The sequence below is a fragment of the Mya arenaria genome, chromosome 3 (genome assembly GCF_026914265.1).
Source record: "Mya arenaria isolate MELC-2E11 chromosome 3, ASM2691426v1".
In the NCBI taxonomy this organism is placed as follows: domain Eukaryota; kingdom Metazoa; phylum Mollusca; class Bivalvia; order Myida; family Myidae; genus Mya; species Mya arenaria.
In genome coordinates this window covers 10997203-11022737 of record NC_069124.1, presented here as the reverse complement: position 1 = coordinate 11022737, position 25535 = coordinate 10997203, and the positions used below count along the sequence as shown (strand labels likewise).

The following is a 25535-nucleotide window of genomic DNA, read 5'->3' as shown; positions in this document are numbered from 1 at the left end:
ATTCGTTTCATATCGATCAAAGTTTTGCCGCCCTTGTTGAATCTGTTAACATATTGGTCGTTCATACTGTAGGTGTGACTTTGTAGCATTAATCACTCAATCAGATGCTTTAAATGAAATTAGCACTGGCAATGTTACAATGTTGTAGGAAGTACACGGGTATTTTTCGTAGGATGATAAATGCTTATATGAAGGACCATGAATGATGGGTGACAAAATACTCAAGTTACAAATATCTACATTTATATTGCTTCATTTACCATTTTTCTCGCAAAAAAAAATCATACGAGATACAACAGAGTGAGAACAATAAGGCTGGGTTTTGTCAGTAATGAGTTATGTTCACATCGTAGTTGATAAAAGAGGTCAATAAGGCGAGGCTTTGTCAGTAACACATTATGTTCAACCATTATATTTTTTTTATTTCGAGTTCAATATGAAAATTTAATGTTATTCTGGCTTAACTTGACATGGACAATTACTTTGCACATGGACCTCCGAATAAAAATAAACTATACTTAATGATACTCGTTACTCTCACTACACGATGAGATTGTCATTTTAATATAAATGTCACAAAATGTTGGCGATTCAACCAATAAGTACAGCAAAGAATCGTCGATCATTAATAATATTTTCAAAAATACTGCCATCCCATTAATCCAAAAATGGTTTCAACATTGGTATACAAGTATTACAATAACACGACAATCATACGTTAAATGCGTTGGCTAGAATACGTGAACATATTTGTTCAAATCCATAAATCAAAAAACGATAGCCTTAATAATGAGTTATTTGTGTTTAGTATGTTTCCATAACCCCATAACGACCCGAATTAAAATGTTGACAACCTCGTGTGATATGCACAAGGTTTCCAATGAGTTCATGCCATTAGAAATGCAATTAAATTAAATCCGATTAGTATCAGTAAATGATGTTATATCAGCTTTAAATGTGGTATCTGTAGTGCATATGTTACAACACAAATATGGTTGCAATACTCGTAAAATATGACGTTTGTGCTCACGCAATGAAATAATATCATTATCTCACTGATATAAACACTTGTCCTCTAAAATGAGATAAACAGTGGAGAAGCCAGTGGTCTCGAGAGACAGTAGTAACTGGGTAAAGCGTATACTTGCCCGGCTGAGTGACCACGTGCAAAACGCACCATATTAAGTGAGATTGGGTAGGTGGGATTCATTCAAATTGCATGTTTTGTCAACATAAATACATAATCTTACAATAACTCTGATTCTCTTTGTAAAGTGGATGCTTGTTATAGTCATCAATAACATTATTTGTGCATTATTTGTGCAAAAAAGCAAAGTCAAAATGCGTTTCCTGTCTTGGGATGGCAGTTTTAAAAGTGTCTGTATGTGTGCAATTTTAGTATAAAACATTATGATAAATATTATGACAAATTCATATCCATAACTTATTAATATTACAGGTACACATGTATACGAAGTACTGAGCGACATTAATGAAATAAGTTCATTAGCGTAGACGGAATGAATTAAAATAATACCACTAAAATTTATAAAACTATAGATCATAAACTTATATGACAAATGTTATTTTTGATATGCATATACATGTTGGAAAATGCAACTGACAGCTGGAACATTATCTGTATTCACCTGAAATATTATCATATTCTTCCATACAAGACTATTCAAATTACTTATCTTCCCCATGCGATTTGTCGTTGGTTATCTAGTTGATTTTCAGCTCACTTAATTATATCAAGGCTAATGTCAGCATTTTTTTAATCTTCAAGGAGGCACATTAACATTTTTATTTGCATTTAGTGAATAATGCTATCTTATGACATGCCTATCATTAATGGGTCTGCAGTGTCACGGAAACTTTTTGTAAAAAGATATCCAATTAGTTAACATTTATGTCATACTGAAATGTGACTATATGCTTAGGTTTAATTCAAGCAGATCAAGTACAATATAAATTTAGCGACACTCACAAAAGTAAAGACTTTGGACGCATTATATATATATAAAAAACGCTTAAAATTATTGCGTACAGACCGTGATTAAATACCTTCTGATAGAAGTAATTAATAGCAATGATATTAATGTTCAAAAATGCCCAATGCAGTAACGTAGGGAGGTCTGTTTGATGAATTAGTCTTCGTAATAAAAAGGCCGTATTATAATTTGAATTTCAAATATTATATGTAATGCGATACATCGCTAGTATATATCCGGCTAATGGCCTGCAATCGGCAATCACGCTATCGAGGATATCATGTTTTTTCTTCCTCTTAAAGCCCAGTCAATAGTACACTTTTGATATAAAAAAAGTTCGACAGCATTCTTTAACGTGGTCACGACACTTGAATACTCGTTTGTATTGAATAATAACTAACGGATTGAAATAGTTATTATATAAAGAATAGTTCCAAAACCCATTACCAATAAAGATCAGCAATCAAATGTTACATATTTTTTTCTAAACAATGTCTTTATTCCGTAAAATAAATATATATTTGTCTCAATGTGCCAATTGAACATACCAGGTTTTCAATACTGTGGATGTGTTTTTATTTTGGTCAGCATTACTCTGATATTATTTTTGTTTTCCACTGAGCATCACAACGAAAATGCACAAGATACTTTTTTAACATAGATACATATTGTTCTGTTACGTAAGTGATCATAAAGAACATAAGTGTTGCTGTACACTGTCAAAAGTATCTACAAAGATGTATTTGACTTCTATTTAAATATATTTACGTATACGTACATCCTGTTATACCCTATAACATTATTTCCAGCTTTGTTCCGATAAAAGGGAAAGGAATCGGTATTAATATAGCTTTATTAAACGGATGAATGAATTATTAACATGCTTATAAACGGTTAATAGTACAATGCCAATACAATGTATACCTGGAGTGGTATTCAATATGCAACTTAAGTCAATCTTATGGTTATACATCATTGATTTCATTCACTGTATTGGTGTGTTATTTATACCTCTTAATCTGATACGCTACATGAATCTTAGATCCAATTAAGACCAATATTGAATACTACCCCGGGCCGGTATTCATTAAACATCGTAAGTCATTTATTAACTTAAGGCAAATTCTTTAATTTTTCATTGTCAAATTAAACGAAAAGTATAAGCGATTTTAGAATAAAAGGATGTTTATATAATAACATCAATAAAAAATCAATTCAAATATTATTAAGCTTTTATAAACATTCATTAAATTAGGAAATTAGTTAAGATGTTTTATGAATGCCGTTCCTGGCCAAAATTTCTCGAAACATCTTAAGGTAACAAGATTAAATCCTTTTTAATAGTCCAAATCATTTATTTAAACTTGATATTTTATAACAAAGAAATAACAAAGAAAATAGTTTATCTGGATTAGCATTAATATTATATCTCAAGTCTCAGATATATCCAAACAGGCTTACGATGTTTCGAGAATGAAAGTATAAAGTAAAATGCATATACAGTATTATCCAATGACATGTCCAACTAAACTTACAATAGAGCTGATAGTGGCAACATGTGCACATTTTATTACATGCAAAGCACGTTAAAACGAAGTAACAATCATTATGAAGTACACATATCACTTTTCAAAATATACAATATGTTCTGTTTATAAATGATATTATTTAGCTACGTGTAAGAATTCACCGTAAACAACTGCAATCGGCTTTTTAAGTATCATTCGAATAAACAATAAGTGGTTCGTGTCTATATTTCATTTTATGTTTTTATTTAACACTCGTCGCTACTTTATATTAGTCTTGACTCAAAATTCATACAATCCAATTAATGTTCAACGTAACGAAATACACGTCCAAATACACCGTACGTTAGAACATCATCATTTTGTTTCTCAAAGATCAATATTTAATCACATGTCTAGGTCTTGCATCGCAGAAAATCCCTTTAGGCGTGACCCTTTTTCAGTGTACCCGTAAGGCAAAACATCAACACGTGTGTTTATGATGGTCGTCTCTAAGTCCAAAACATCGTCATCTTTGTTGGAGTGTTCGTTCTTTGTTTCGGGCATTACATGGTCGTATAAATACGCTGTTTCCACCGGCATTTCATACACAGGTTCGTGTAAAGGTGCAGTCTGTGTAGTCGTGCGAAAAACCTTCCTGTATAATAGAAAACATAAGAAAGGAATAATATCAACTTTGCTACCTAATCATTACTTCTGTGAAAACTACAGAAACAAGCCCAGTAGCAAAGAGTTTAAACATAAACCCGGTTAAATGACACATTGTTTGATACTATGAGCATCTCACACAGTCTGCCTTATAAAATAAAAGGTTTAAAACTGTGTCATCATAGAGTTTCATAATAAAAAGCAACATTGTACTAAAACTGGGAACAAATAAAGAAAACATTATTAAAAACAAGAGGGTCAAATGGCCTTGAATCGCTCACCTGTCATATATTGCACATTGGTTTGATAAGAAATCTGGATGGTTCAAAGTAGTTAAGGTTTTTTAGAAGTCTGGAATAAGCTAGGACTTATGGAGTATATCAAGTAAGAGGATGATATGTTGAACAGTGATGATAACATTGAGTCTGGTGAATGAACAACAAGAATTAGTTTAATTGCTTTTATTAATGAACTAAGTATTATAACAAGTGTTGGCAGTAACATTTCTTTTAAAAATGTAAACTATCAAAATGGGAGATGTAATAAATTGGGCTTGCTATTTTACTGCACACATCTTTCATGTCAGTAACACTCGAAAGAGGAGTTGACATTATACAGATATAGATAAATAATTCACTTCTCCCATAACTGTGATTCTAGCTTGATCCCTGTTTAGGAAGACAAATATTGAGATTGTGTCTTCAGTTAAGATCATAACTTTGATGACGGCATGAGTTTTATTCGTTAATCAATATAAAATATATCTAAAATATACAAAAAAGTATTGCTATATGGCCACAAACATGTTGTTGGCCCATATTGAAAATTGGTATGTGTACTAAATATGTTATCCAGTTTAAATTAAGACGTTACTTGTCTTTGTGAGTTCGGAGAAGATTTTTTTAAGTTTTCACTATAACACATATAGAGAAAACCCATCAGCCCCGGGGTGTGGCCAATTTTGACCCCAGGGCAATAAGTTGAACAAACTTTGTAGAGGTTCACTAGACGATAAATCATGCCAAATATCTAAGCTCTAAGCCACGTAAGTTCAGAGGAGATGATTTTTGAAGTTTTCACTATAAACATATAGAGAAAACCCATGACCCCCCAAGAGGGCGGGGCCAATTTTGACCCCAAGGCCATCATTTGAACAATCTTTGTAGAGGTCCACTAGACGATGAATCATGCCAATTATCAAAGCTCTAGTCCAAGTAAGTTCAGAGGAGAAGATTTTTGAAATTTTAACTATAAACATATAGAGAATACCCTAACCCCCCGGGGCGGGCCAATTTTGACCCCAAGGCCATAATTTGAACAATCTTTGTAGAGGTCCACTAGACGATGAATCATGCCAAATATCTAAGCTCTAAGCAACGTAAGTTCAGAGGAGATTTTTGATTTTTTTTACTATAAACATATAGAGAAAACCCATGACCCCCCGGGGTGGGGCCAATTTTGACCCCAGGGCCATAATTTGAACAATCTTTGTAGAGGTCCACTAGACGATGAATCGTGCCAAATATCTAAGCTCTAGTCCAAATAAGTAAAGAGAAGATTTTTTAAGTTTTAACTATAAACATATCAAGTATACCCATGACCCCACGGGGCTGGGCCAATTTTGACCCCAAGGCCATAATTTGAACAATCTTTGTAGAGGTCCACTAGACGATGAATCATGCCAAATATCTAAGCTCTAGTCTAAGTAAGTTCAGAGCAGAAGATATTTGAAGTTTTCACTATAAACATATAGAGAATAACCATGACCCCCCGGGGCGGGGCCAATTTTGACCCCAGGGCCATAATTTGAACAAACTTTGTAGAAGTCCACTAGACGATGAATCATGCCAAATATCTAAGCTCTAGGCCAAGTAAGTTCAGAGAAGATTTTTTAAGTTTTCACTATAAACATATAGAGAAAACCCATGACCCCCCCGGGGCGGGGCCAATTTCGACCCAAGGGCCATAATTTGAACAATCTTGGTAGAGGACCATTTGGTGATCCTACCTACCATATATCAACGGCCTAAGCCTTGTGGTTTTGGAGAAGAAGTTTTTCCTCTTGGTTGCCATGGCAACCAGAGTTCTGCATGGAATTGAATTCTTTGAACAATTTTTATAGAAGACCACCCAAGGAACATCCCTATGAAGTTTTATTAATATTGGCCCAGCGGTTAAGGAGGAGATGTCTTTTAAGTAAATTGTTGACGGACGACGCACGACGCACGACGGACGCCGGACAAAAGGCGATCACAAAAGCTCACCTTGTCACAAAGTGACAGGTGAGCTAATAAAAGCGACATATTTTAGCTATCTTTTCTTTCAAATGATTACCTGTGTAAAAAAATTTGAAGAAAAATGACGTCACATGCCAAAACACTCCGAGTCAGCAAAAGAAGGTTTTAAAGATAACATGAATTGGCAAAATGGTCATAAAATCAAAGCACTGAAAGCTTAATTATGTAAGGATGCTATAGTCAATCCTATATTTTGTTTCAGGAATTCATCTTCAAAAACAAGAAGGCAAGTATTCTTCAAAGTATTGCCTTTATATCCACGGTTTAAATAAAATCCAAGTACTTCATCGAGTCTATTTGCCCAACTACCTGTTGGAAACATTTTGATTTTACGATTTTTTTTAAAACATCACCATAAAAATCGGGATGAGCAATACTATTACTAATCTGAGATTTTAGACTACTATTGTACTTTGATATATGATTATAATGACCGATGATAAATTTTGAGGAAGTTTTTACGAGAGCTGATTTTTTTTACATCTGTACGTATTCTAGTAAATCCTATCAACTGTGCAATAAAAAACATATGATGGGGAACTAGGAACATCTCCATCTAAAGAAAGATAATTTATTATTTTAAAATTAAAATCATCACGTTTATCATAAAGATTAATACTCAATATATCTTCTTTTAATTCGAGTTGCAAATGTAAATAGGATGCTTTTAAATCGGATGTATCAGATTTATTAAGTTGCAGTTTTGAAGACTATATCGATTGAAAATTATTTGTAAACACAGGATAATCCACACTTAGAATATCATCAATATATCTAAAAATGCTATTGAATTTATCAGCAAGAGCAACATCTCCAGGCTTAGATAATTTCAACATATATTCACATTGATAGCAGTATAAAAGAGGTCTGTAAGTAAAGGTGCATAATTAGCACCCATTGGAATCCCAATTTTTGCTTATATAAACAATTACCTAATTTTAGAAAAAAAATATTAAGTACAAAATTTAAAATTTCAATGACATATGTGCATGTCCAATAGATATATATCTATCTGAGCGATCATTGGTAAAAAACTTTTTTTATTATTAACTACTATATTAGTAGTTTTCTCCTTCGCAAAAGTTTTTTCAATAAGAGGAGTCAATTTGTTTGTAACTAAATAATTTTGAATATATGTATAGAGCGTTGAAAAGTCATAAGTATCAAACACTGATACCTATTATCGTCTTCTTTCAAAATCTTTAACTAAATTTAAAAAAATTATTGGTAAACCAAGAGATTAATTCCAGAATTCTCATAAACATTGCTACAGTATTCTTTCACATGAAACTTAATAGAAATTATCCTGATGTTAGTAAAATTGAAACTTGTTCAGTAGAACAAGAAATGAAATTAACAATAAATCGTGATATATACGGATTTTAATATATTTAAGGTAACCAGTGTATAGTAGGAATGTTTTCATGATCATCATTAAACAAAACTTAAAATAAAGCATTAGAATCAATATGATTTTTACTAACACTTTCTTCATCGAGTTGGCTAGGAATGTAAGTTCTAGAAGATTGTAACTCTTCAATTATAGTATTAACATAATATAAACGTCAAACTATGATTACATTATTTGCTGCTTTGCCAGCTGGTACAAATACCAGTTTTTTATGCAGAGATTTGATATGTATGATCAGCTTAGTTGTAACATGGCGGTGCATTGAACTTTTTAACACAATTCAGACGGAACTGACCTTTTAATGACAATGACTGCTCCTAAAATAGCCATAGGTCCTAGAAGAGTTGTCAATACCACTATGACAAGTATCTTTGTTGTTGCCTCCGATGGTACAGCTGTTAAGAAAAGTAAACATAGTATTCACATATTAACTTAATAAAAGGACATTGAAATATAAAAACAGTATGTTGATTCAGTTTACGACTGTATTTTACTTCACTAGAGACAATACATTTTTTCTATCTCCTCGAGTGGAATAAAATACAATATCATACTGAAAACAAATCGTATTAAGCATTTCTCATGTTTTCTTCATTCTTTCCCCGCTCGAGTCAAGTTTGACAAGAGTCCATACGGTAAGCCTGGATTAAGACACACATCAACAACGGGTATGCAATAATCATTAAAGTATATGTTGCCGAATATGTTTTTCTGCGTGTCGATGTGCGTTAAATAAAAACACCAAGACTTTGTTCTGGTAGTACTTAACAAATACATAAATTAGCAAATCGAAAAAATCATAATTGAAGGCGAAAGTATTACATTAGTTTGGAATTGTAAACTGACATCCAATGTTCAAAAAGGTACAGTTATACTTTCTGAAAAAACAAAACAAATGAATGCTAGCATGACATGAATGTAATCCAGATAATCAGGCATATAAGAATGGTTGTATAAAGCCTTATTGTATGACGAAAATTATTTTTTCTTTGGACGTGATTTGGCCACTGATTTTGGATTTACACTTGAGACGATATATGCACAATTCTTTCTTAAACTAGGTATATGCTCATAATCAGTCAATACTGATACATTCAACCAAAAGTTTAACAGGAGTTGCGCGTTTGGTGTCAGAGCAACAACATAAAGAATTCTTTATATTTTTAACAATTCGTTCTATCCAGTGATGTGTAAACTTGGAAAAAATGTGCAGAATCACGCAGATAATAACCATAAATCGTCAATACCAAAAAGCATACTCAATGGATTACCAAAATAAACTAACACAACGACTGAACTACAATATACGATACATTGACATATGCGGTGCATTCGGCGATATGCAGAAGTGTGTACATTGAAACTAGCATGCTAAAGACCAAGAAAAACAGAATATTGCGTTTAAATGATTTTCAAAAAAGCAAGCCTGCTTATGTAACACAACATTTTGATGGAATGAACATGCCACTTTTCCTTCTGCATGGGTCTTTTCCGCATTCGATGTCATATATTGCTCAATATTAGAAACATTATAGAAATCGACCGATGGTGTTATCACAATAAATAGTATTACCAAGTTGGCAGTATGTTCCTTTCCAACCACTTGGGCATTTGCATATGACTCGTACGTCTCCACTCTCGCATGTTGCTCCATTCAAGCATGGGTTACAACCGGCAAGCTCTGACAAATAGAAAGATCACACACATACAAGCCCAAATAAAAACTTTGAGCACACACAGACGTCTTATTCACAACAAAATATGAAGTGTGTTCCATACGTGTACTCGAAAAAAAGACTAGCAGTTTTGCCAACGCGTTGCGAAAAAGTGTCTCGCAGTAAGCCTGGAACAACATATGAATGGGAATCCATGATATTCTCAAAAGAAATGTGACTCGGTTTGGTAGTAGTACTTTCGTAAATTTGTAATCCTTGAATGACACTAAATGATATACTAATCCTATTTTGTGTTTTACACATCAATCTTTGGTGACCTTACCACATCTGTATTCCCACACTGCAGCGCCACCAATATCGGTACATGTGTTACATCCGGTCGTGGAATTTATTGAATAACACTGCGCTCCATTGGCACACATGTCCATCTACAAACAATTTTATTTATTTAACTGTTATGAATTTTGCGTGTTTCAAAGCGACTTTTAATTTCCGAAGCGCTGAATATTTTTTTTATAAAATAGAATATCACATTCGTGCTATTTCAATACATTTATAAAACTGGTTAACTAAAATTGAATAAACTAGAACTTTAGTTGCATTATTTCGTCATTGGTGACCACTCATGATACATCTTTTATCAATTCATATTCCTCCACCAACGGTGATATGCAGCATGGATATATCGCATATTTTATATTTTTATAATATTTAAACTTCATTGAACATAGCTAATAAGTATAGACGTTAACGACGTACATCGGTTGAGCAAACCGGTTTGCCTTCAACGTAAGTGCAGTTTACACAAGCAGAGTCGAAGATAACGATTGTGTCGGGGCTACTCGTACTATGGCCGTCAATCGTTAACGTAATGGTGTATCCGGACGCAACTATGTCATCGAGAGTAGAAAGGTCAGCATCTCGTTTTCGGACGGAGGTAGGGAGCTCGCAAATAACTTCCTGTGTTTGAACAAGTTGTCCTGCTTTAGAATGCTTTTCTTTACTTTCTAATACAGTGTTGTTTTTCAGAACCTAAAAATCGCAACAAACAATATTTAGAAAGTAAAATTGTGGAATAAAAACAAATGTGCCTTTACAATATCTAAAACATTGAATACAATATATGAATTTGACTTCATTAAAAACTGAAGCATGAATTCTGGGAGAAAGAAATACATGTATTACGCGATGTAAAATGCTTAATATTTTTCCGCGCCCTAATACGTGCACTTAGTTTCATATAAATTATATAACATGCTTATAACATACCCATAAAATGGTAAGGTATAAAATAAATCGATCATCCTTAGTGAATACATTTTACCTGTGTTTGTATTATTTGTTAAATGGATATGTTAAAGGCGAACCACTCCCACCTAAAAATAAGGCCCAAACGCATTCGATTTCAAATTATATCGAATACTCGTAAAAAAGAGACATGGTGGAGGTGACCTTGCCTTGAACCAATATCAAAGATATTGGGCGTGCAATGATCAATATTTAAATACAAGATTCATACCACTAACGTTCGAATTCCGACTAGTTCGTTAAACCGCAGTCAGTTAAGGAGAATGGCAAAGAAATTATGTTTGAAAAGTCTATTTTCGCAAGTATAAATGATCTTGTTTTTCCTGCATGTTTTCGATCGGTAAGATAAATGTATCATAGTATCGACCCTAAATGGCACTTTAAACGCTTGTAATATAAAGGTCATATAAGTATATAAAATAATTTGATGTCGATGGCATTCTAGAGCTCGTGATGTTATTTCATATAAATTCAAACCCTGTAAACATTGAATGTGTTGAAAAGGGGTGTTAAAGTACTCAAAGCATATAACATAGTTTTGACACATGATGTTGTTTTTTACATCAACATATTCATTCGAAAACAAAACACAACACACCGAGTTCGGTCTCACAACCTTTTTATGAAACGTTTCCTCTCTCTCACTCTCTCTCTCTCTCTCTCTCTCTCTCTCTCTCTCTCTCTCTCTCTCTCTCTCTCGCTCTCTCTCTCTCTCTCTCTCTCTCTCTCTCTCTCTCTCTCTCTCTCTCTCTCTCTCTCTCTCTCTCTCTCTCTCTCTCTCTGTATCTCTACCGCTCCCTCCCTCCCTCTCTCTCTCTCTCTCTCTCTCTCTCTCTCTCTCTCTCTCTCTCTCTCTCTCTCTCAGGTTGTGTTGCCTTGTATGTTTATGTTTACGTTGCTTTTAGCACCAACACGGATAACACTTTTATAAACAGAGCTAAGGCCTGAGAACTATGGCGTTCCTTGTTTTGTCATTGTCAAATAGGCGTATGTAACTTAACATAAAAAAGGATTTTGACTATTGTGCTTGTTCCTGCATTTGTTAAATCATATTTCTGAACAAAGGAGATATTTCATCAATGACCCGGATAATTATAGAGGCATTACAATTTTAAGTTGCATGGGAAAATTATTTACGACTGTCCTAAATAACAGATTAAACTCTTTCCTGGTTAACCACAATTTACTCTGTGAGGAGCAAGCTGGCTTCAGGAAAAACTATAGTACCATTGATCATGATTTTTCTTTGAAAATCTTGATTGATTTTTATTTAATGAAAGGTAGTAAACTTTACTGTGCCTTTATTGATTATAAGAAAGCATTTGATAGTGTTAATAGAATAGCTTTGTGGCATAAACTCTTAGAAAATAATATAGATGGTAAATGTATTAAGATAATTAATAGTATGTATGATATTGCTAAGTCATGTGTTAAAGTTGGTAATTCATTATCAGAGTTTTTAGTAGTCAAGCTGGTGTTAGGCAAGGTGAGAACCTTTCCCGATACTATTTTCTCTGTTTCTTAATGATTTGACTCAGTTTATGTCAAGTAGGTTTGAAGGGCTGGAAACCTTTTCTAAAAGTACCTTTTAATGTTTAAGTGATGATGATATAGATGTTTACCTACGTCTTTATATATTACTTTATGCTGATGACACAGTTATTCTCGCCGAATCTCACGCCGACTTGCAAGCGGCATTGAATGCCATGCTAGAATATTGTAATATGTGGGATTTAAAAGTTAATCCTAGTAAATCTAAAGTTATTGTTTTTTGTTAGTCTAAAAGAACATTACTGAAAGAACAGGATTTTTACTATGATGGCGCTAAAGTAGATATTGTTGATGAGTTTGTGTATCTTCGTGTTATGTTTGCTACAATGGTAATTTTACCAAAACTAAAAAACTTTTGGTAGATCAAGCTCGTAAAGCAATGTTTGCACTTATAAAGAAATCTCGTAAACTTAATTTAGCTTACTCTTTACAATTGTATTTGTTTAATTCAATGATTGTACCAATATTATTATATGGTTCAGAGGTATGGGCTATGGAGGATCTTAAGATATTAGACCAATTTCAGTTAAAATATTGTAAACTCATTTTAAATTTAAAACAGTGTACCCCTAATTGTATGATTTATGGTCAACTTGGTTTAAAACCAATTTCTATACAAGCTAAAACAAGGCTTTTGACCTTTTGGGGTAAAATAGTAAATTCTGCTGATGTGAGCAGCAGCAAAACTAGTCACTTATTGTATAATACTGCATATTCTTTGCACAATGATGTTACCTCTGGCTTGAAGTTCCCATGGCTTTCCTTTGTTAAGAATTCTTTAAATGATTTAGGATTAAGTATGTACTTTGATTTACAACAGGTTAATAGTGTTATTGTTTTTAAAAATATGGTTAAAAACAGATTATCTGACCAATTTATTCAAATTTGGTATAGTACTGTTTCAAATTCACCAAAATGTCAAATGTATAAAGTATACAAAAAAGATTTTGGGTTTGAAAGCTATATTGATATACTACCCAAGAATCTTTCATTGTATTTGCTTAAATTTAGAATTATGAATCACAAATTTCCTATTGAAGTAGGGCGTGGTCAAAATGTTGAGAGATTTCGTAGAACATGTCATTTGTGTAGTAGTAATAGTTTAGGTGATGAATTTCATTATTTGTTTGAATGTCAACATTTTTCAGACGATAGAAAGAAAAATATTAAATTGTACTTTTGTCGTAACTCTAATTGTATTAAGTAAGATCAAATAATGAACAGTAAAAACAAAAAAGAACTTATTAAACTGGCTATATTTTGTAAATCCCTTTTATCTAATGTCAAATAGTCATTCTCCTTTAAAAACAATACGACTTATTTGTCTTAGTATTTCCTATTATAGGAAACTGTATGTAATATATGTCCACTTTGTTTATATATATATATATGTTTAATTATTTGTTTGTTAAAGCGTTATTGTTCTGATCACATGGTTGTAATAACCCATGATCTAAATAAATCTTGAATCTTGAATCTTGATAGTTTTTTTATAATATATATTTGCCCGATTATTAGTGAATATTTCTACCTGTTGAAAGTGATAATTATACATGTGTTCAGAACATGTAGTTTTAATTACTACTGTACAAACAAATCACACTTGTAGGATATGATTTTCAAAAGTGCAATCGCATATTTTGCATTTGAACGTCCTGAGAAAACCTCTAGTACTGTTTGCATGTTTAACCATTTTAATCATAAGGTGTTTATTTTTTTTGTTGGAATCGTGGCATAAATCTTCGCCCTACATAAATATTTGTTTGTTACCTTTATTTCTTGTATTATGCACGATGTATTTTCTGCAAGATTCGATGCAAATACTGAGGTAGACCTACAGGGTCGTAGCTGTTTGTCACATTTCCCTCTATTTGGTATTCCGAGCATTTTGACGGGTTTAGTAAGATCTCCTCCACAGTCCTTGTTTAAATAAGGCCGTTGGCATTGACATGTTTCTACAAACAGATACGCTAAAGAAATGTATTTTGCGCCCTTATTCAAACAAATAACAATTATTTGAAAGTTCTTGCTAGCAAAGTTCACACTGAAGGAAAACATATATCAAAACATTATTTTTACAAATTGCAATATATTTCTTAAAACATATGCAATAATAAATCATCTAAACGGAAAACTGGGTATTCTCGTAAAACTAATTATGTATCCATAACATGAAAGACCCTTCTAGATTCCATGTCAGTCTCATTATATCATATCATTTTAAACAGTTTCGAATTTCTAGATGAAGGAAACACATACATCATCATACGCAAAACAGTTGTGTATATTGTTTATTTTATCGACATTCAAATTAAGTGGAATAGTGTATGCTATACAAGTACATTTCATTCTTAAATGAACTGAAACTGAGTTTATCTGAAATGTTTTCATACCGTTTACACATTTGCCACGTCCATTGCACGAACTTGGACACACTTGACCTTTTACTACGTCTAAGAAACCTTCAGTGAAAACAGGGTCTGTAATGTCATCAAGCCCTGACTCGGTTATATTTTCTATTTCCTCACCATCAACGAGTAGAGTAACATTAACAAAAAACTCAGGTGAAGGTGGTATAGCCTTTTGTATGGAATGGATGCACTCGTCTTCTTGGTAGCCTATGTGACCGTTCGTCCAGTCCGTCGAATTGGTAGCCTGTATAGAAATACAATGTTAATTCACTCACATAACGATCAACTTAAATATGTATATGTGTCTTTTGATTCATTTTAAATTCAATTGTCGTTTGTGTATATAACGCATTATTTTTTATCCAAACTAATTGAAAATGCATATTTGCAAACAGTGTTTACCAAAATGTCGGCTATGCAATCATCTATGCTCGTATTTGAATTCCAATTCGTGATATTCTGACATGCATCCAATGCCGGAGTTTGAAAAGATCGCAAACAATAATCTTTCGCAGTTTCATAATCGAATTCCACGGTGGCTACAAGCTAAAATGTATAATCTGTATACATTGATTCCCTTAAAGTAACAATAAGGATATACAACGTATACTACGTAATAAAAATACTTTTCAAATCAATATAAATGTGCATGTCTAGTTTAGGACAATATTAAATATGTTTTTATATTAAAGTTACTGATAGTTATGTGCATAGTGAAATAAGGCAGCAAACTCAAATACTAAGCAAAAAACAGTCACTGAACTATTATTAAAGTCAAACAATAAGCACGAACTCAGATATAACAAGATCAAGGGCAAACAAACTAGAAACAAGAGTCAAAAACTCTACAAGACTAAAAGCATTACACAACTTTCGAAATTGCTTCGTATGTGTGTAGACGTTGGGGTAATATATAGTTCAGGCAAGAGTTCTGATGTTTGTGTGGAAATAGTTTAAGAATTAACATATGAAAAGCACACACCCAAGTAAATTTCGCCTAGATTCATTGTTTGACGGCTAAATGAAAAGCTTTCCTCTAAATAGGAATAATTGTAACGACTAACGGTCAAAAGCATGACAATGGGTTTGTTTAAAAGCGCAATAACGATAGCTAAACAGGAACTAAATGACACACAAAACACAAAGAGACAATCGTCTCACAACATGTACACAAAAATATCCTATCAATAGATAATGTTGTTACAGACCTCTTCCTCCTCCTCGATATCAACATTCGTTTCAGGATCCGTATAACTGTCATCGTTTTCTTCCACGCTACGTTTACCCCTCTGCCCGATTGAAAAGGCACATCTTGGGTATAGTGTCGATTCTCTTTCCAAGACACAAGATTTTACTTGACTTTTAGAACAATCGAAAACATTTGTTTGTTCATTTGTTAGACGTTCGCAGCTGCAGAAAGATTCACTCTGGGGCCAAGGATGGAGTGGGTAGTTATGGTCTCTAAACAAGTCTTGGTTTTGAAGAAGATCCACCCTGCACGAATATACTTTGTTTTAATATGATCAAATTTCATGATGACAAAGTAATGAATTTTAATCTTTTATTAAGGCGATTTTGTCATATTCACAATTATTCACAATTATATAAATTCGTTAACCAATTAAATGAACACTATGGATTAAAAATTACCTCCAGCTGACAAGAAAATTGGTCGAACTCGATTCTGGATTAGGGGTTAGATCATTGTTTCTTGATCCATCCAATATACCACATAGACCGTCAGTTTTCCCATAGTCAAAACGAGAGGGATATATCCGGATGTTCAAATGCGGTGGTCGAAATAGATCTATGACAATTTCAGCTCCTGTTGGTAATACGACCTGTATAATGGAAGCTGATGTAGAAGCCAATATTTTGAAATACATTGCATGGTAAATTTTAATATCCGTAGTAAAGTGTTTTATCAGCGATAACTGTTAACATAGTGTTTAAATAACTGCTCCAAGGGCATCGAACCAAAATAGTTTTTGTTGTATTCTTGTTCACTACTTAACGTCGGCTATGAATAAGCCTCGGCATATTTCTCGTAGTATCGCCATTTTAAGTTCAACTGGGTTTTTTATATCAACAAAGATAGTTAAATCTATTCTGTCTTAAGAGGCCGCCTACCACAATTTTGTTTGTTGTTGTTCGCTTATCGACAATAACCCCGTCTTCGCAATTCTTATATCTGATGTCGAAGTATCGTCTTGTTGTACAGGCATTTACAATGTACACGTCTCTTCCTGCATTTATTGCCACTCCACAATTGCATTTCACGTACGATCTGTACGAACACCAGTCAGTCTTCATCTGAACCTATCGAAATGTTAAAATACAAATTCCAAAGACAATGTTTTGTATAACAATGCATTTTCAGTTAGTTTTAAGCACTATAAACAAATGTGAAATGTTAATAGTGGATGGATGATAAATCTTATTTTTGCAGAACTAAAGCTAAACTTAATGAATAAAATAAATCTGAATATATAAAAACTTCAAATAAAATATTATAATATTATAATCAAACTACAAGAACAAAGATATTGAAAATTATGCAGAACTTATCTGTCCCTTCAAAAAAAATCCAATTCCAGACTTCGTATATTCAAAAATGAGCAATCTTCTATCAGAAACAATTGAAAAAAAAAGTATTTCATTAGTTATTTTAATGTTTTAACGTTTTAATTTTTCCGTACAAATCAAACAGACATTGTTTTAAAACAACAACATACAATCGTTGTTCAGTTTGTTTTTTGGTACATGTAAGTACGTACATTCAGAGAGAATGATTCTTTGGAAGTACAGATAATGTCTAACGTAAAAAACCAGATATGTTTAAGACTGTTCATCGTTAACAAAACCAAAACCATCATCCGTGCTATAGATGGATAAGAAAGAATTGTAAATTTACCTGGATTTTATATTCTTTGACTCTGTACAGGATAAACGCGCCAGTAAAGGCCTGGTTTTCATAAGCCCTTGGATATAGATAAAAAACATATCAAGGCTGAATGACAAGCAGATATAAGTATGCATATGAAATCGAAACTAAAGGGATAACGCCAGAACAGAATTTTGTCGACATATTGTATGAGTAACAACCAAAACATGCTCTGGTGTGGAATTCTCTATTTATTCTCAGTCGAACATCAGAATATGAATTATTAGTGCAAAAAATGGTGTTTAATAATGTCGAGTTTTTTTCTTCTACTACAGTACGATGTTTAATTAATTAATTTAATTAGGTTGTTGAAAGGGATGTGACAAAGCGTTCATAGTTGAGTCTCAGTAATATAAACAAGACAAGCCGTAGCATCCAAATCCACCCTCAAACTACAAATTGAAAACTACAGGGACACTTTGCATACATGTTAATCAGCACAATTTAATAAAAGCAAGTTATTTACGAACGAAAAGATATGTGCTTTGGTCTTCTATCAAAAGAAAAAGTGTTTGGTAAGTATACTCACAGTCCATCAAATGTAAACATATGCGGGTCATTGTTGGAATGGCAAGCCCTAGCCAAGTTAGTTCCTCCATTAACATTTAGATTTATCTACACAAAATAAAGCAGCAAGCATACATACAAAATAATAACGACTTTAAATATGTTTTTCATCAAAAATGATAATGCAAATGTAGAAATTATGTGAGAATTAAATAAGATCCAGCAAATCAACAAATTGTATTTCCCCAAAAAATACAAGACAAGGAAATCACAAGGTAACATATACATACCTTCAAAATATCTATGTCCTGGTCACTGAAGTAAGTGTTAAGACGATATGGAACAGTTCTAAAGTAGATGTACAACGACTTTCTGTATCCCATATTATGGCTGGGAGTCCAATCGCCGTGCTCTACTGCCAATGATATAGTTTTTATTTCGTTTTGTTTTTTAAACTCAAACCCGCAGTATTCCGAGCGCATTACTTGAACTATGCTAGATAATTTGCATTCGTCCTCAGTCTTACTAGGATCAACCATGCCGACCGATACGCTACATCCAGGACAAATTGGAACGGTTATTTCAAATGCAAACTCGAGGGTCTGCGAAGCATCAAAACCTGATGTCCAAACTGAATATATGTTTGACGAGTTTAGGAGCTAAAAAGAAAAAAAGAAATCAGTTATATTTCAATATTTAACGATGTTTTTTGTCAAATGGTCAATATTATACAATTTTTCCAGCACCGTTCTTACGGTTATTATAAAGTTTTAGTAATAGAATTGTCAATATTTGCATGGTTTTGTTGAGCAATAAACTCAAGTAGAGAAGTCATTAAATGTAACTACGACCCAACAGTATTTCATTGACATCGAGGTGTTTAGTTTTAAGTTTGCATGTGTATTTGGTTTTTGTTCGTTTGCGTCTCTCGTTTAGTGTGTTTTGCAATCTTGCCTGTGGGTTTTTATATTCGCATGTCCCTCAAATTCACGTTGTATAATTTTGTATAAACTCAATGTACCGAGGTGTGCGAGAATTTATAAGTACCTTTATTCCACAGAACTGCTCAGGACTTATCTTCACAACACTTTCAGATCCGTTCTCTGTTCTCATAGCAGCCACTGAACAGGCGATCTGACAAAGAATAATATCAAGATACTTTTCTGAAAAGATGTGTATACTTTATCATGCTATTTGTTGTATATTTAGCATGTACAATTTTACACATTGTGATTTGCATATTTTTTCTAGAAAGAAGCCGGCGCCAATGTGCAATTGCAATCACGACGATAAACTGATAATGATTAATTTAAGGGTAATTAAATTATGGTTAATAACAAATAAGAACCAACCGAAACTCGAAGACCATATCCTTTGTCTAATATTTGATAGTGCGTGAGTTTTGTGTCTTCTCTGAACTGGGACTCGTTCAAAAAGCTCACTGGGTCCGGTAAGTGGAGAAGATCTGTCCAAATATTGTATGATGACACAGCCCATGTCACTTGGTAAAACAATGTGTCGTTTTCAATCGTGTCAAAATCGCAGTAAAATGCATTCATATATAGCCCATTATCTGGTACTGAGGCCATACTGATGACTGGCTGAACATGTGTCACATCTATCCCAATATCTATGTCTGAGAAATGTGCGCAAAGAAGCAAATATTAACAATATATTCTAACAAACATTCTTGTCGAAAAGCAACAGTTGGAACAACAGCCGATAAAGTAATATGTATCCGTTTCCATTAATGATATGAAGAGTTAAATATGTTTTACCTCTGTCCTCTGTACCAAACAGACGAAGTGGTTCTGAAAACAAATCGTTCAAAAGTGATTCATACCGAAATCCATACGTTGTATTAAGTTAATAAAAAATGTCCGTCATACGCACATTGAACATGAATGTATGTTTTACCTTAGTCATAAACCTGAATGTCTGGATATGTTAACGCATAACATATAAATGCTAAATACCTATGCAATACGCCTCTGGACATGTCTCTACAAAGTTGAGATAAAACACATAGGAATATCCGGAACATTTTCGCCCGTAATTCGTCATTGTTTTCAGACAATCTCCATCATTTTCGGAAATCTGGCACATCGAAAGCGTATTCATCTCTGTTGTTGTAAGGTTTACTAAAATAAAGTTAATTGATCTATAGAGGTATCTTAATTAATGAAAAAAGTGATAATTGAACAAACAAACAACATACGCAAATAACACGTAACACATATAACTCACAACAATACCATTTCAATTATGAAATGCAGTGCAGTCTTTAATAATTCTTTGAATTTTACATTTAGCACAGGCCTTTAAGACATGATCGATAACATTACTTTAAACAAATGTCGTTCGTTATTTGTTCGGAAATTATTATTAGTATACGCTATACTAGAATTAGTCATCTGGCGTGATTCCTGTATATACTCATAATCACAACTCACATGGGTCTGTAATGGTGTACCATGAGAGGCCTGTCCCACAAACAAAGGCCCGGGTTGACAAAATGAATCCTGGCATCGAGTACCATCCGGGCTCTATATAATAATCACAGATTGGAGGTTCCTCTGCAGTTAACTCATAACCTATTATTCGTTGCGGAAATGATGGTAACGGCAATGCAAGAGAGCATGGATCATCAACAGCATCTACAGGTAAAGGATAAAACTGTTTTAAACATCTCAACAGAAGGTTATATCACGGTTCATATATTAATTTCATGCGATATCGGCATTGGCCCTTTCAATCATTAAAAACGAAACACGTAACTCGACTTTTTGAAATCATTTTGGTTTCTTTCAACTTATTTTGCACAGTGGCGATTCGTTTAACCTACTTTCAAGAACAACAATGGGGGTATAGTTGTTTGATAGTGTGTACATAAATTATAATCTGCATATTGGACTTTGACCAGACGATGCGTATTAAATCAGTACATACTATCATTCATCAGTGATTTTATGACGCATCCTTTAACAGTTGATTCATTTTGAAATGTATACACATACACTGCAATGAAGAGGCTTTAATAAACTAGGAAACGTTTGAACAGTGTGTGTTAACAGCGTGATCAATTACGTAATAAAGGTTACGTCGGAAGGCAACTTTTCTTATTCTTCACCATTTTAAATGAAACAAAGGGCAGTTTGTGCGTTCGTTTTATTACCGATGTTTGATTAGTAGCCTAGTTTCCTCAAACACTTCCACAAACTTGTTTTCAAAACAATGTGTTCACAGTGTTTTATCAGGCGGCGGTTTGGTTAAAAGGTTTGTCGAAGTGTTTTTAAAAAGTAGACTCTCAGTCAAATTCTAGTAAAAGTCTGTAGGCAGGGCTATGTAAGCGGCGTAGACTGCGCCATGTTTCATTTAAAATGGTGAATTAATAGTAAAGTGATCTTTTGAAGCAAATGTTGCCTACCGACGTAACATTTATGACTTCATTTATCTCGTGGTATACACACACTGTTAAATATACAGATGAAATTGCAAACAATTAATTTCCCACGGAATTATCTCACATGCCAATACACGGAGTATACAGTCAATATTCAAAAATAAATAATCATGATAATACCATCAACATACTAGATCAATAGTAAACACTATATGGATGTAAAGGATGTAATAAAGGATTTATCGCATTTTTTTCTATACTTAGCACTGGGCGAATGTGAATATTTATAAATTATTCTTACCAGGTGGAGATCCAATCTCTAAAAAGACATATATCAATTTGTAAGTATTACAAAATTCATTTCAAGTGTTTATAAGCAGAAACAAACAACGCTGTGTTTGTCACAAATAACTCAAATACTTGCAATTGTATTACGCGCTTGTTAATCCTACGACATATGTTTATATCAAAAGAAAATTTAAAGAGCTGAACATGTGAAGGATAGGACATTTATATCGCTTACTCTGGTCGCAAAGGTTACCCGTGTACCCTTCACAACAAACGCTCCTGTAACACGTCTGGTCGCAGGAATAGGAATATGTTCTGTATGAATAAAATCAACATAAGCAAATTCATATACGAATACTCCAGGAATGAAATGATAAACAGATGCAATCGAAAGAATCTGAAAACATGGTACATTTTTTACGGTTTGCCCCCCCCACACACACATACACACACACACGCGCGCGCGCGCGCGCGCGCGCGCACGCATATACGCTCTCTCGGACGCACATAGTCTTCAACTTTGACACAAAGTGTTTGCATTAACAATAAATGTCAAAGGATAACTATTTGATATGATTCTACTTTTACACAGATACATTTAATGACACTAGACAGGTATATTGAAATTGCATGGTATTGTGTTCAGCATCAGTTATAACCAAAGGTAGTAGCGTTCCGACTATCTTTAACTTAGTTCGTATCACGACAAAGTACTGTTCCGCGCCAGCGTAGCCAATTGCAAAGTCAAATACGCGTTTTTCCAGTTAATGTTTGTGGTTGCTCGAATTTTAATGAGCGTTTGTTGTTGTTTTTTGCGGCACACAGCATGTTAATGTGCAGCAGTCCCTTGACGCATTGAAGGTGTGTACACTTAAGTACTTCCGGTAGCTTATTGTGCCGTTGACATTGTTGCATCCACCTTTGGTCTCCATAACCTGAGATAGCTGCATTCTTTGAAACATACTGTGGTTCCCATTTAAAAAGGGTGTACCAGTTGTACTTTACCTGGGACATGACAATTGTAATTATATACGTAATTATATATTTACAGGGAAACATTTCGTAGATTGATAATATGATTCCTTGAACATTCTTCTTTTAAATAAAAAATGAGCAAATATTTCTATCGTTTCGAAATATTTGTTTTGGCAAATGTGCATTACTCATTCATGTGTATGTTTATTTTTAAACGGTCTGGTTATTTGAAAATGGTAGCATCCGGTGCCATACCGCTGTTGGTTGAAATTAAATGTGTACCTTACGCGTATGGACTTAATACAAAATTGTCGTTCGGAGACAGCCTCGAATATATCAGTTTGGGTCTATGGTGGAAGAAATTTCGAACATGACTCCCACGTGTTCGTTCACGATAGGTACGCAAATGTGGCAGGAGCTTGAAATGTATCAGTTAGTTCGGCTTGTCAAATACCAACTCTTAATATTAACAGTCAGCTTTTACATTTATAAACAGAGTTTGCTTTTTGCTCGTATATTTTCATCTATGCATAATTTTAAAGACAGAAACTGAATGTATTCCATACCTACGGGAACATCTGTAATACCAGCAAGATCTGCGAGTTCCATAACATGTCCCTCGGCAGGTGTATGATTGTTGACAAAAGTCGCAGTAGACACACCTGGAAAATGAAATGTGATTATTGTTATAAACAATGTGAAAAAAGATTAAAAAAAACTTATCTATCTGTCTGTCTCTGTCTCTGTCTGTCTTTCTATCTATATGGGATGCGAAGTATGTAAATTAAGTGTGATGTTATGGCAATAACAAAAGGTATCACACGTGAAAAAACCTTCAACGCGCAAATGCACCGAGGCGTAAGCCGGAGTGTTCATAGTTGAACGAACAAGCAACCATTACAAGTGCTAGTTCCTGGACTTGTTTGGTTTTTCAGAGTTGTATTAAGCGAGGTCTATCTCAGAGCGAGGCTACAAGGTAGTGCATACTATTGAACATATTTTTGAAAACTAGTCAATACCGTGTCGCCTCGACTAATTCAGCCCTTCGGTTTTTAACGCACATTATTTGGTACTCTATCCAATGAACTAACTGTGTGGATAGTCCCAACATCCCTACACCAACGGGACTGGATACACCACCGGAAATGCCAAGTGTAGCCTATAATACTGAAACAAACGCATGTTTGGCAATCAACTGTTTAAGCTTACTTGGCGGCTAGCTCACCACCACCTCTTCACCACAGAGCTTTGCACAATGTAAGTAATGCATTTTTCAGATCAAATGAAAAAAATGTTTTAACAAAAAATGCAAATTATTACTTAAAACATTTCGTAGGGAAATCCTACTTGGATTCAGATAATATTGACAATTAGTCCATACATGCATTAAATCCGATGTTTATATGAACGCCATGGACTATGTTCATTTCAATAACTGGCATGTAAAGTTTGTGTGTCCTGACGGGTTTTTTTCTAGTGGAAAGAGTAAGTTTCATGTATAGAAAAACATCTGAATATTTAAATGCGGAAATACATTGCTGTTACAATTATGTTTTTCTCTAAAAAAAGCACATATAATGCATGAACACAATCCATTTCCTTGTTCTGTATTACAGTGCATAGGGCATTCTTGACGCGGATTAAAAATGGTGTTAATCGCCGGCCGCCTTGTCACATTTTCGTATCTCCTTTATTTACGAGGTCTACCCCGGAGCTTGTCGGAGATTACCGAGTTGTTACAATTGGTGTTTTGGCTTGCTTGCGGTGCACAAACATATACAAGAACCACCTTTTCATACGGTTTAAGGGTCTGCTAAGCGGAATCTATCTTGAGCGTTTATGACAGGTCCTTTTCTATAGACTAAGATCAATTAAGTTAGCTCAGTGTCATATTTTCGTTAATTTGCTATATAACAGTGTGAACTGAATTTTGCAAGCAAACATATTGGAAAAAAAGTCAAGGAAATACAGGAAATGCTACAGATTTAAGGTTTTGTACGACTGAGATCGAAATCTTGGCTCTATAATGATAAAGCGACACTTTAATTGGACGTTTTGGGCTGATTGACCTCCTCTTGGTGCCACTCGACCACCCGGACATGCTAGAACGACAAAACTGGTACTAGATTTGTTTAACATTCTTTAACGTTCTTCGATAGGAAATATATACCAAGTGTAAAAATGTCACTAGCATTGTATGTATTGACATACATCCCATTGTTATATTAAGAACTATCTAACACAAGCTAAGGAAAGTAGAGATGTAAAAGTCTACTAAAACGGATTTGACTACAAGCAAATATTAAGATATTAAGGTTAAAAAGATATTAAAAAGGCAAATACCTGAGAAGGTGAATAGTAACCCAAATCCTGAAAATAGAACGCATTCCGTTTTCTTTTTATTAATATAAAAATAATGCTATGTCTTCAGTCCACCAGTCTTTAAAGATTAAGAATAAATATAAACCTAAACAGGAAGAAACGATATATAAATTGAGTTTAAACCGATCAATTACTGTACAAGTAACATATCGTTCAGCAAATTAATCCAATTTTCGAAATACCAATTGAAAATATTATTTGGTTATTATCTTAT

The 25535-nt window shown here is 33.7% G+C and overlaps 1 protein-coding gene across 2 annotated transcripts; it reads right to left on the bottom strand.

Moving 5' to 3' along the window:
- Positions 1–2870: 2870 nt before the first annotated feature.
- On the bottom strand, positions 2871–25386 carry LOC128228486 (von Willebrand factor D and EGF domain-containing protein-like). Of its 2 annotated transcripts, none has more exons than XM_052939823.1 (23): positions 25283–25386; positions 23506–23601; positions 22200–22279; positions 21978–21995; positions 20727–20930; positions 20250–20414; positions 20052–20084; positions 19626–19909; positions 19321–19407; positions 18564–18932; positions 18296–18381; positions 17737–17803; positions 16953–17141; positions 16473–16663; positions 16031–16316; positions 15225–15368; positions 14805–15066; positions 14182–14366; positions 10312–10584; positions 9875–9980; positions 9450–9557; positions 8172–8271; positions 2871–4157 (listed from the first exon to the last, which is right to left on the bottom strand). In XM_052939823.1, the coding sequence occupies exons 1-23, from the start codon at positions 25324–25326 to the stop codon at positions 3908–3910; spliced, it is 3627 nt and encodes a 1208-aa protein (XP_052795783.1). In that variant the 5' UTR covers positions 25327–25386; the 3' UTR covers positions 2871–3907. The 2 variants fall into 2 exon arrangements, with proteins under 2 accessions (XP_052795783.1, XP_052795784.1); XM_052939824.1 differs by having other exon boundaries at positions 10312–10512.
- Positions 25387–25535: the final 149 nt, after the last annotated feature.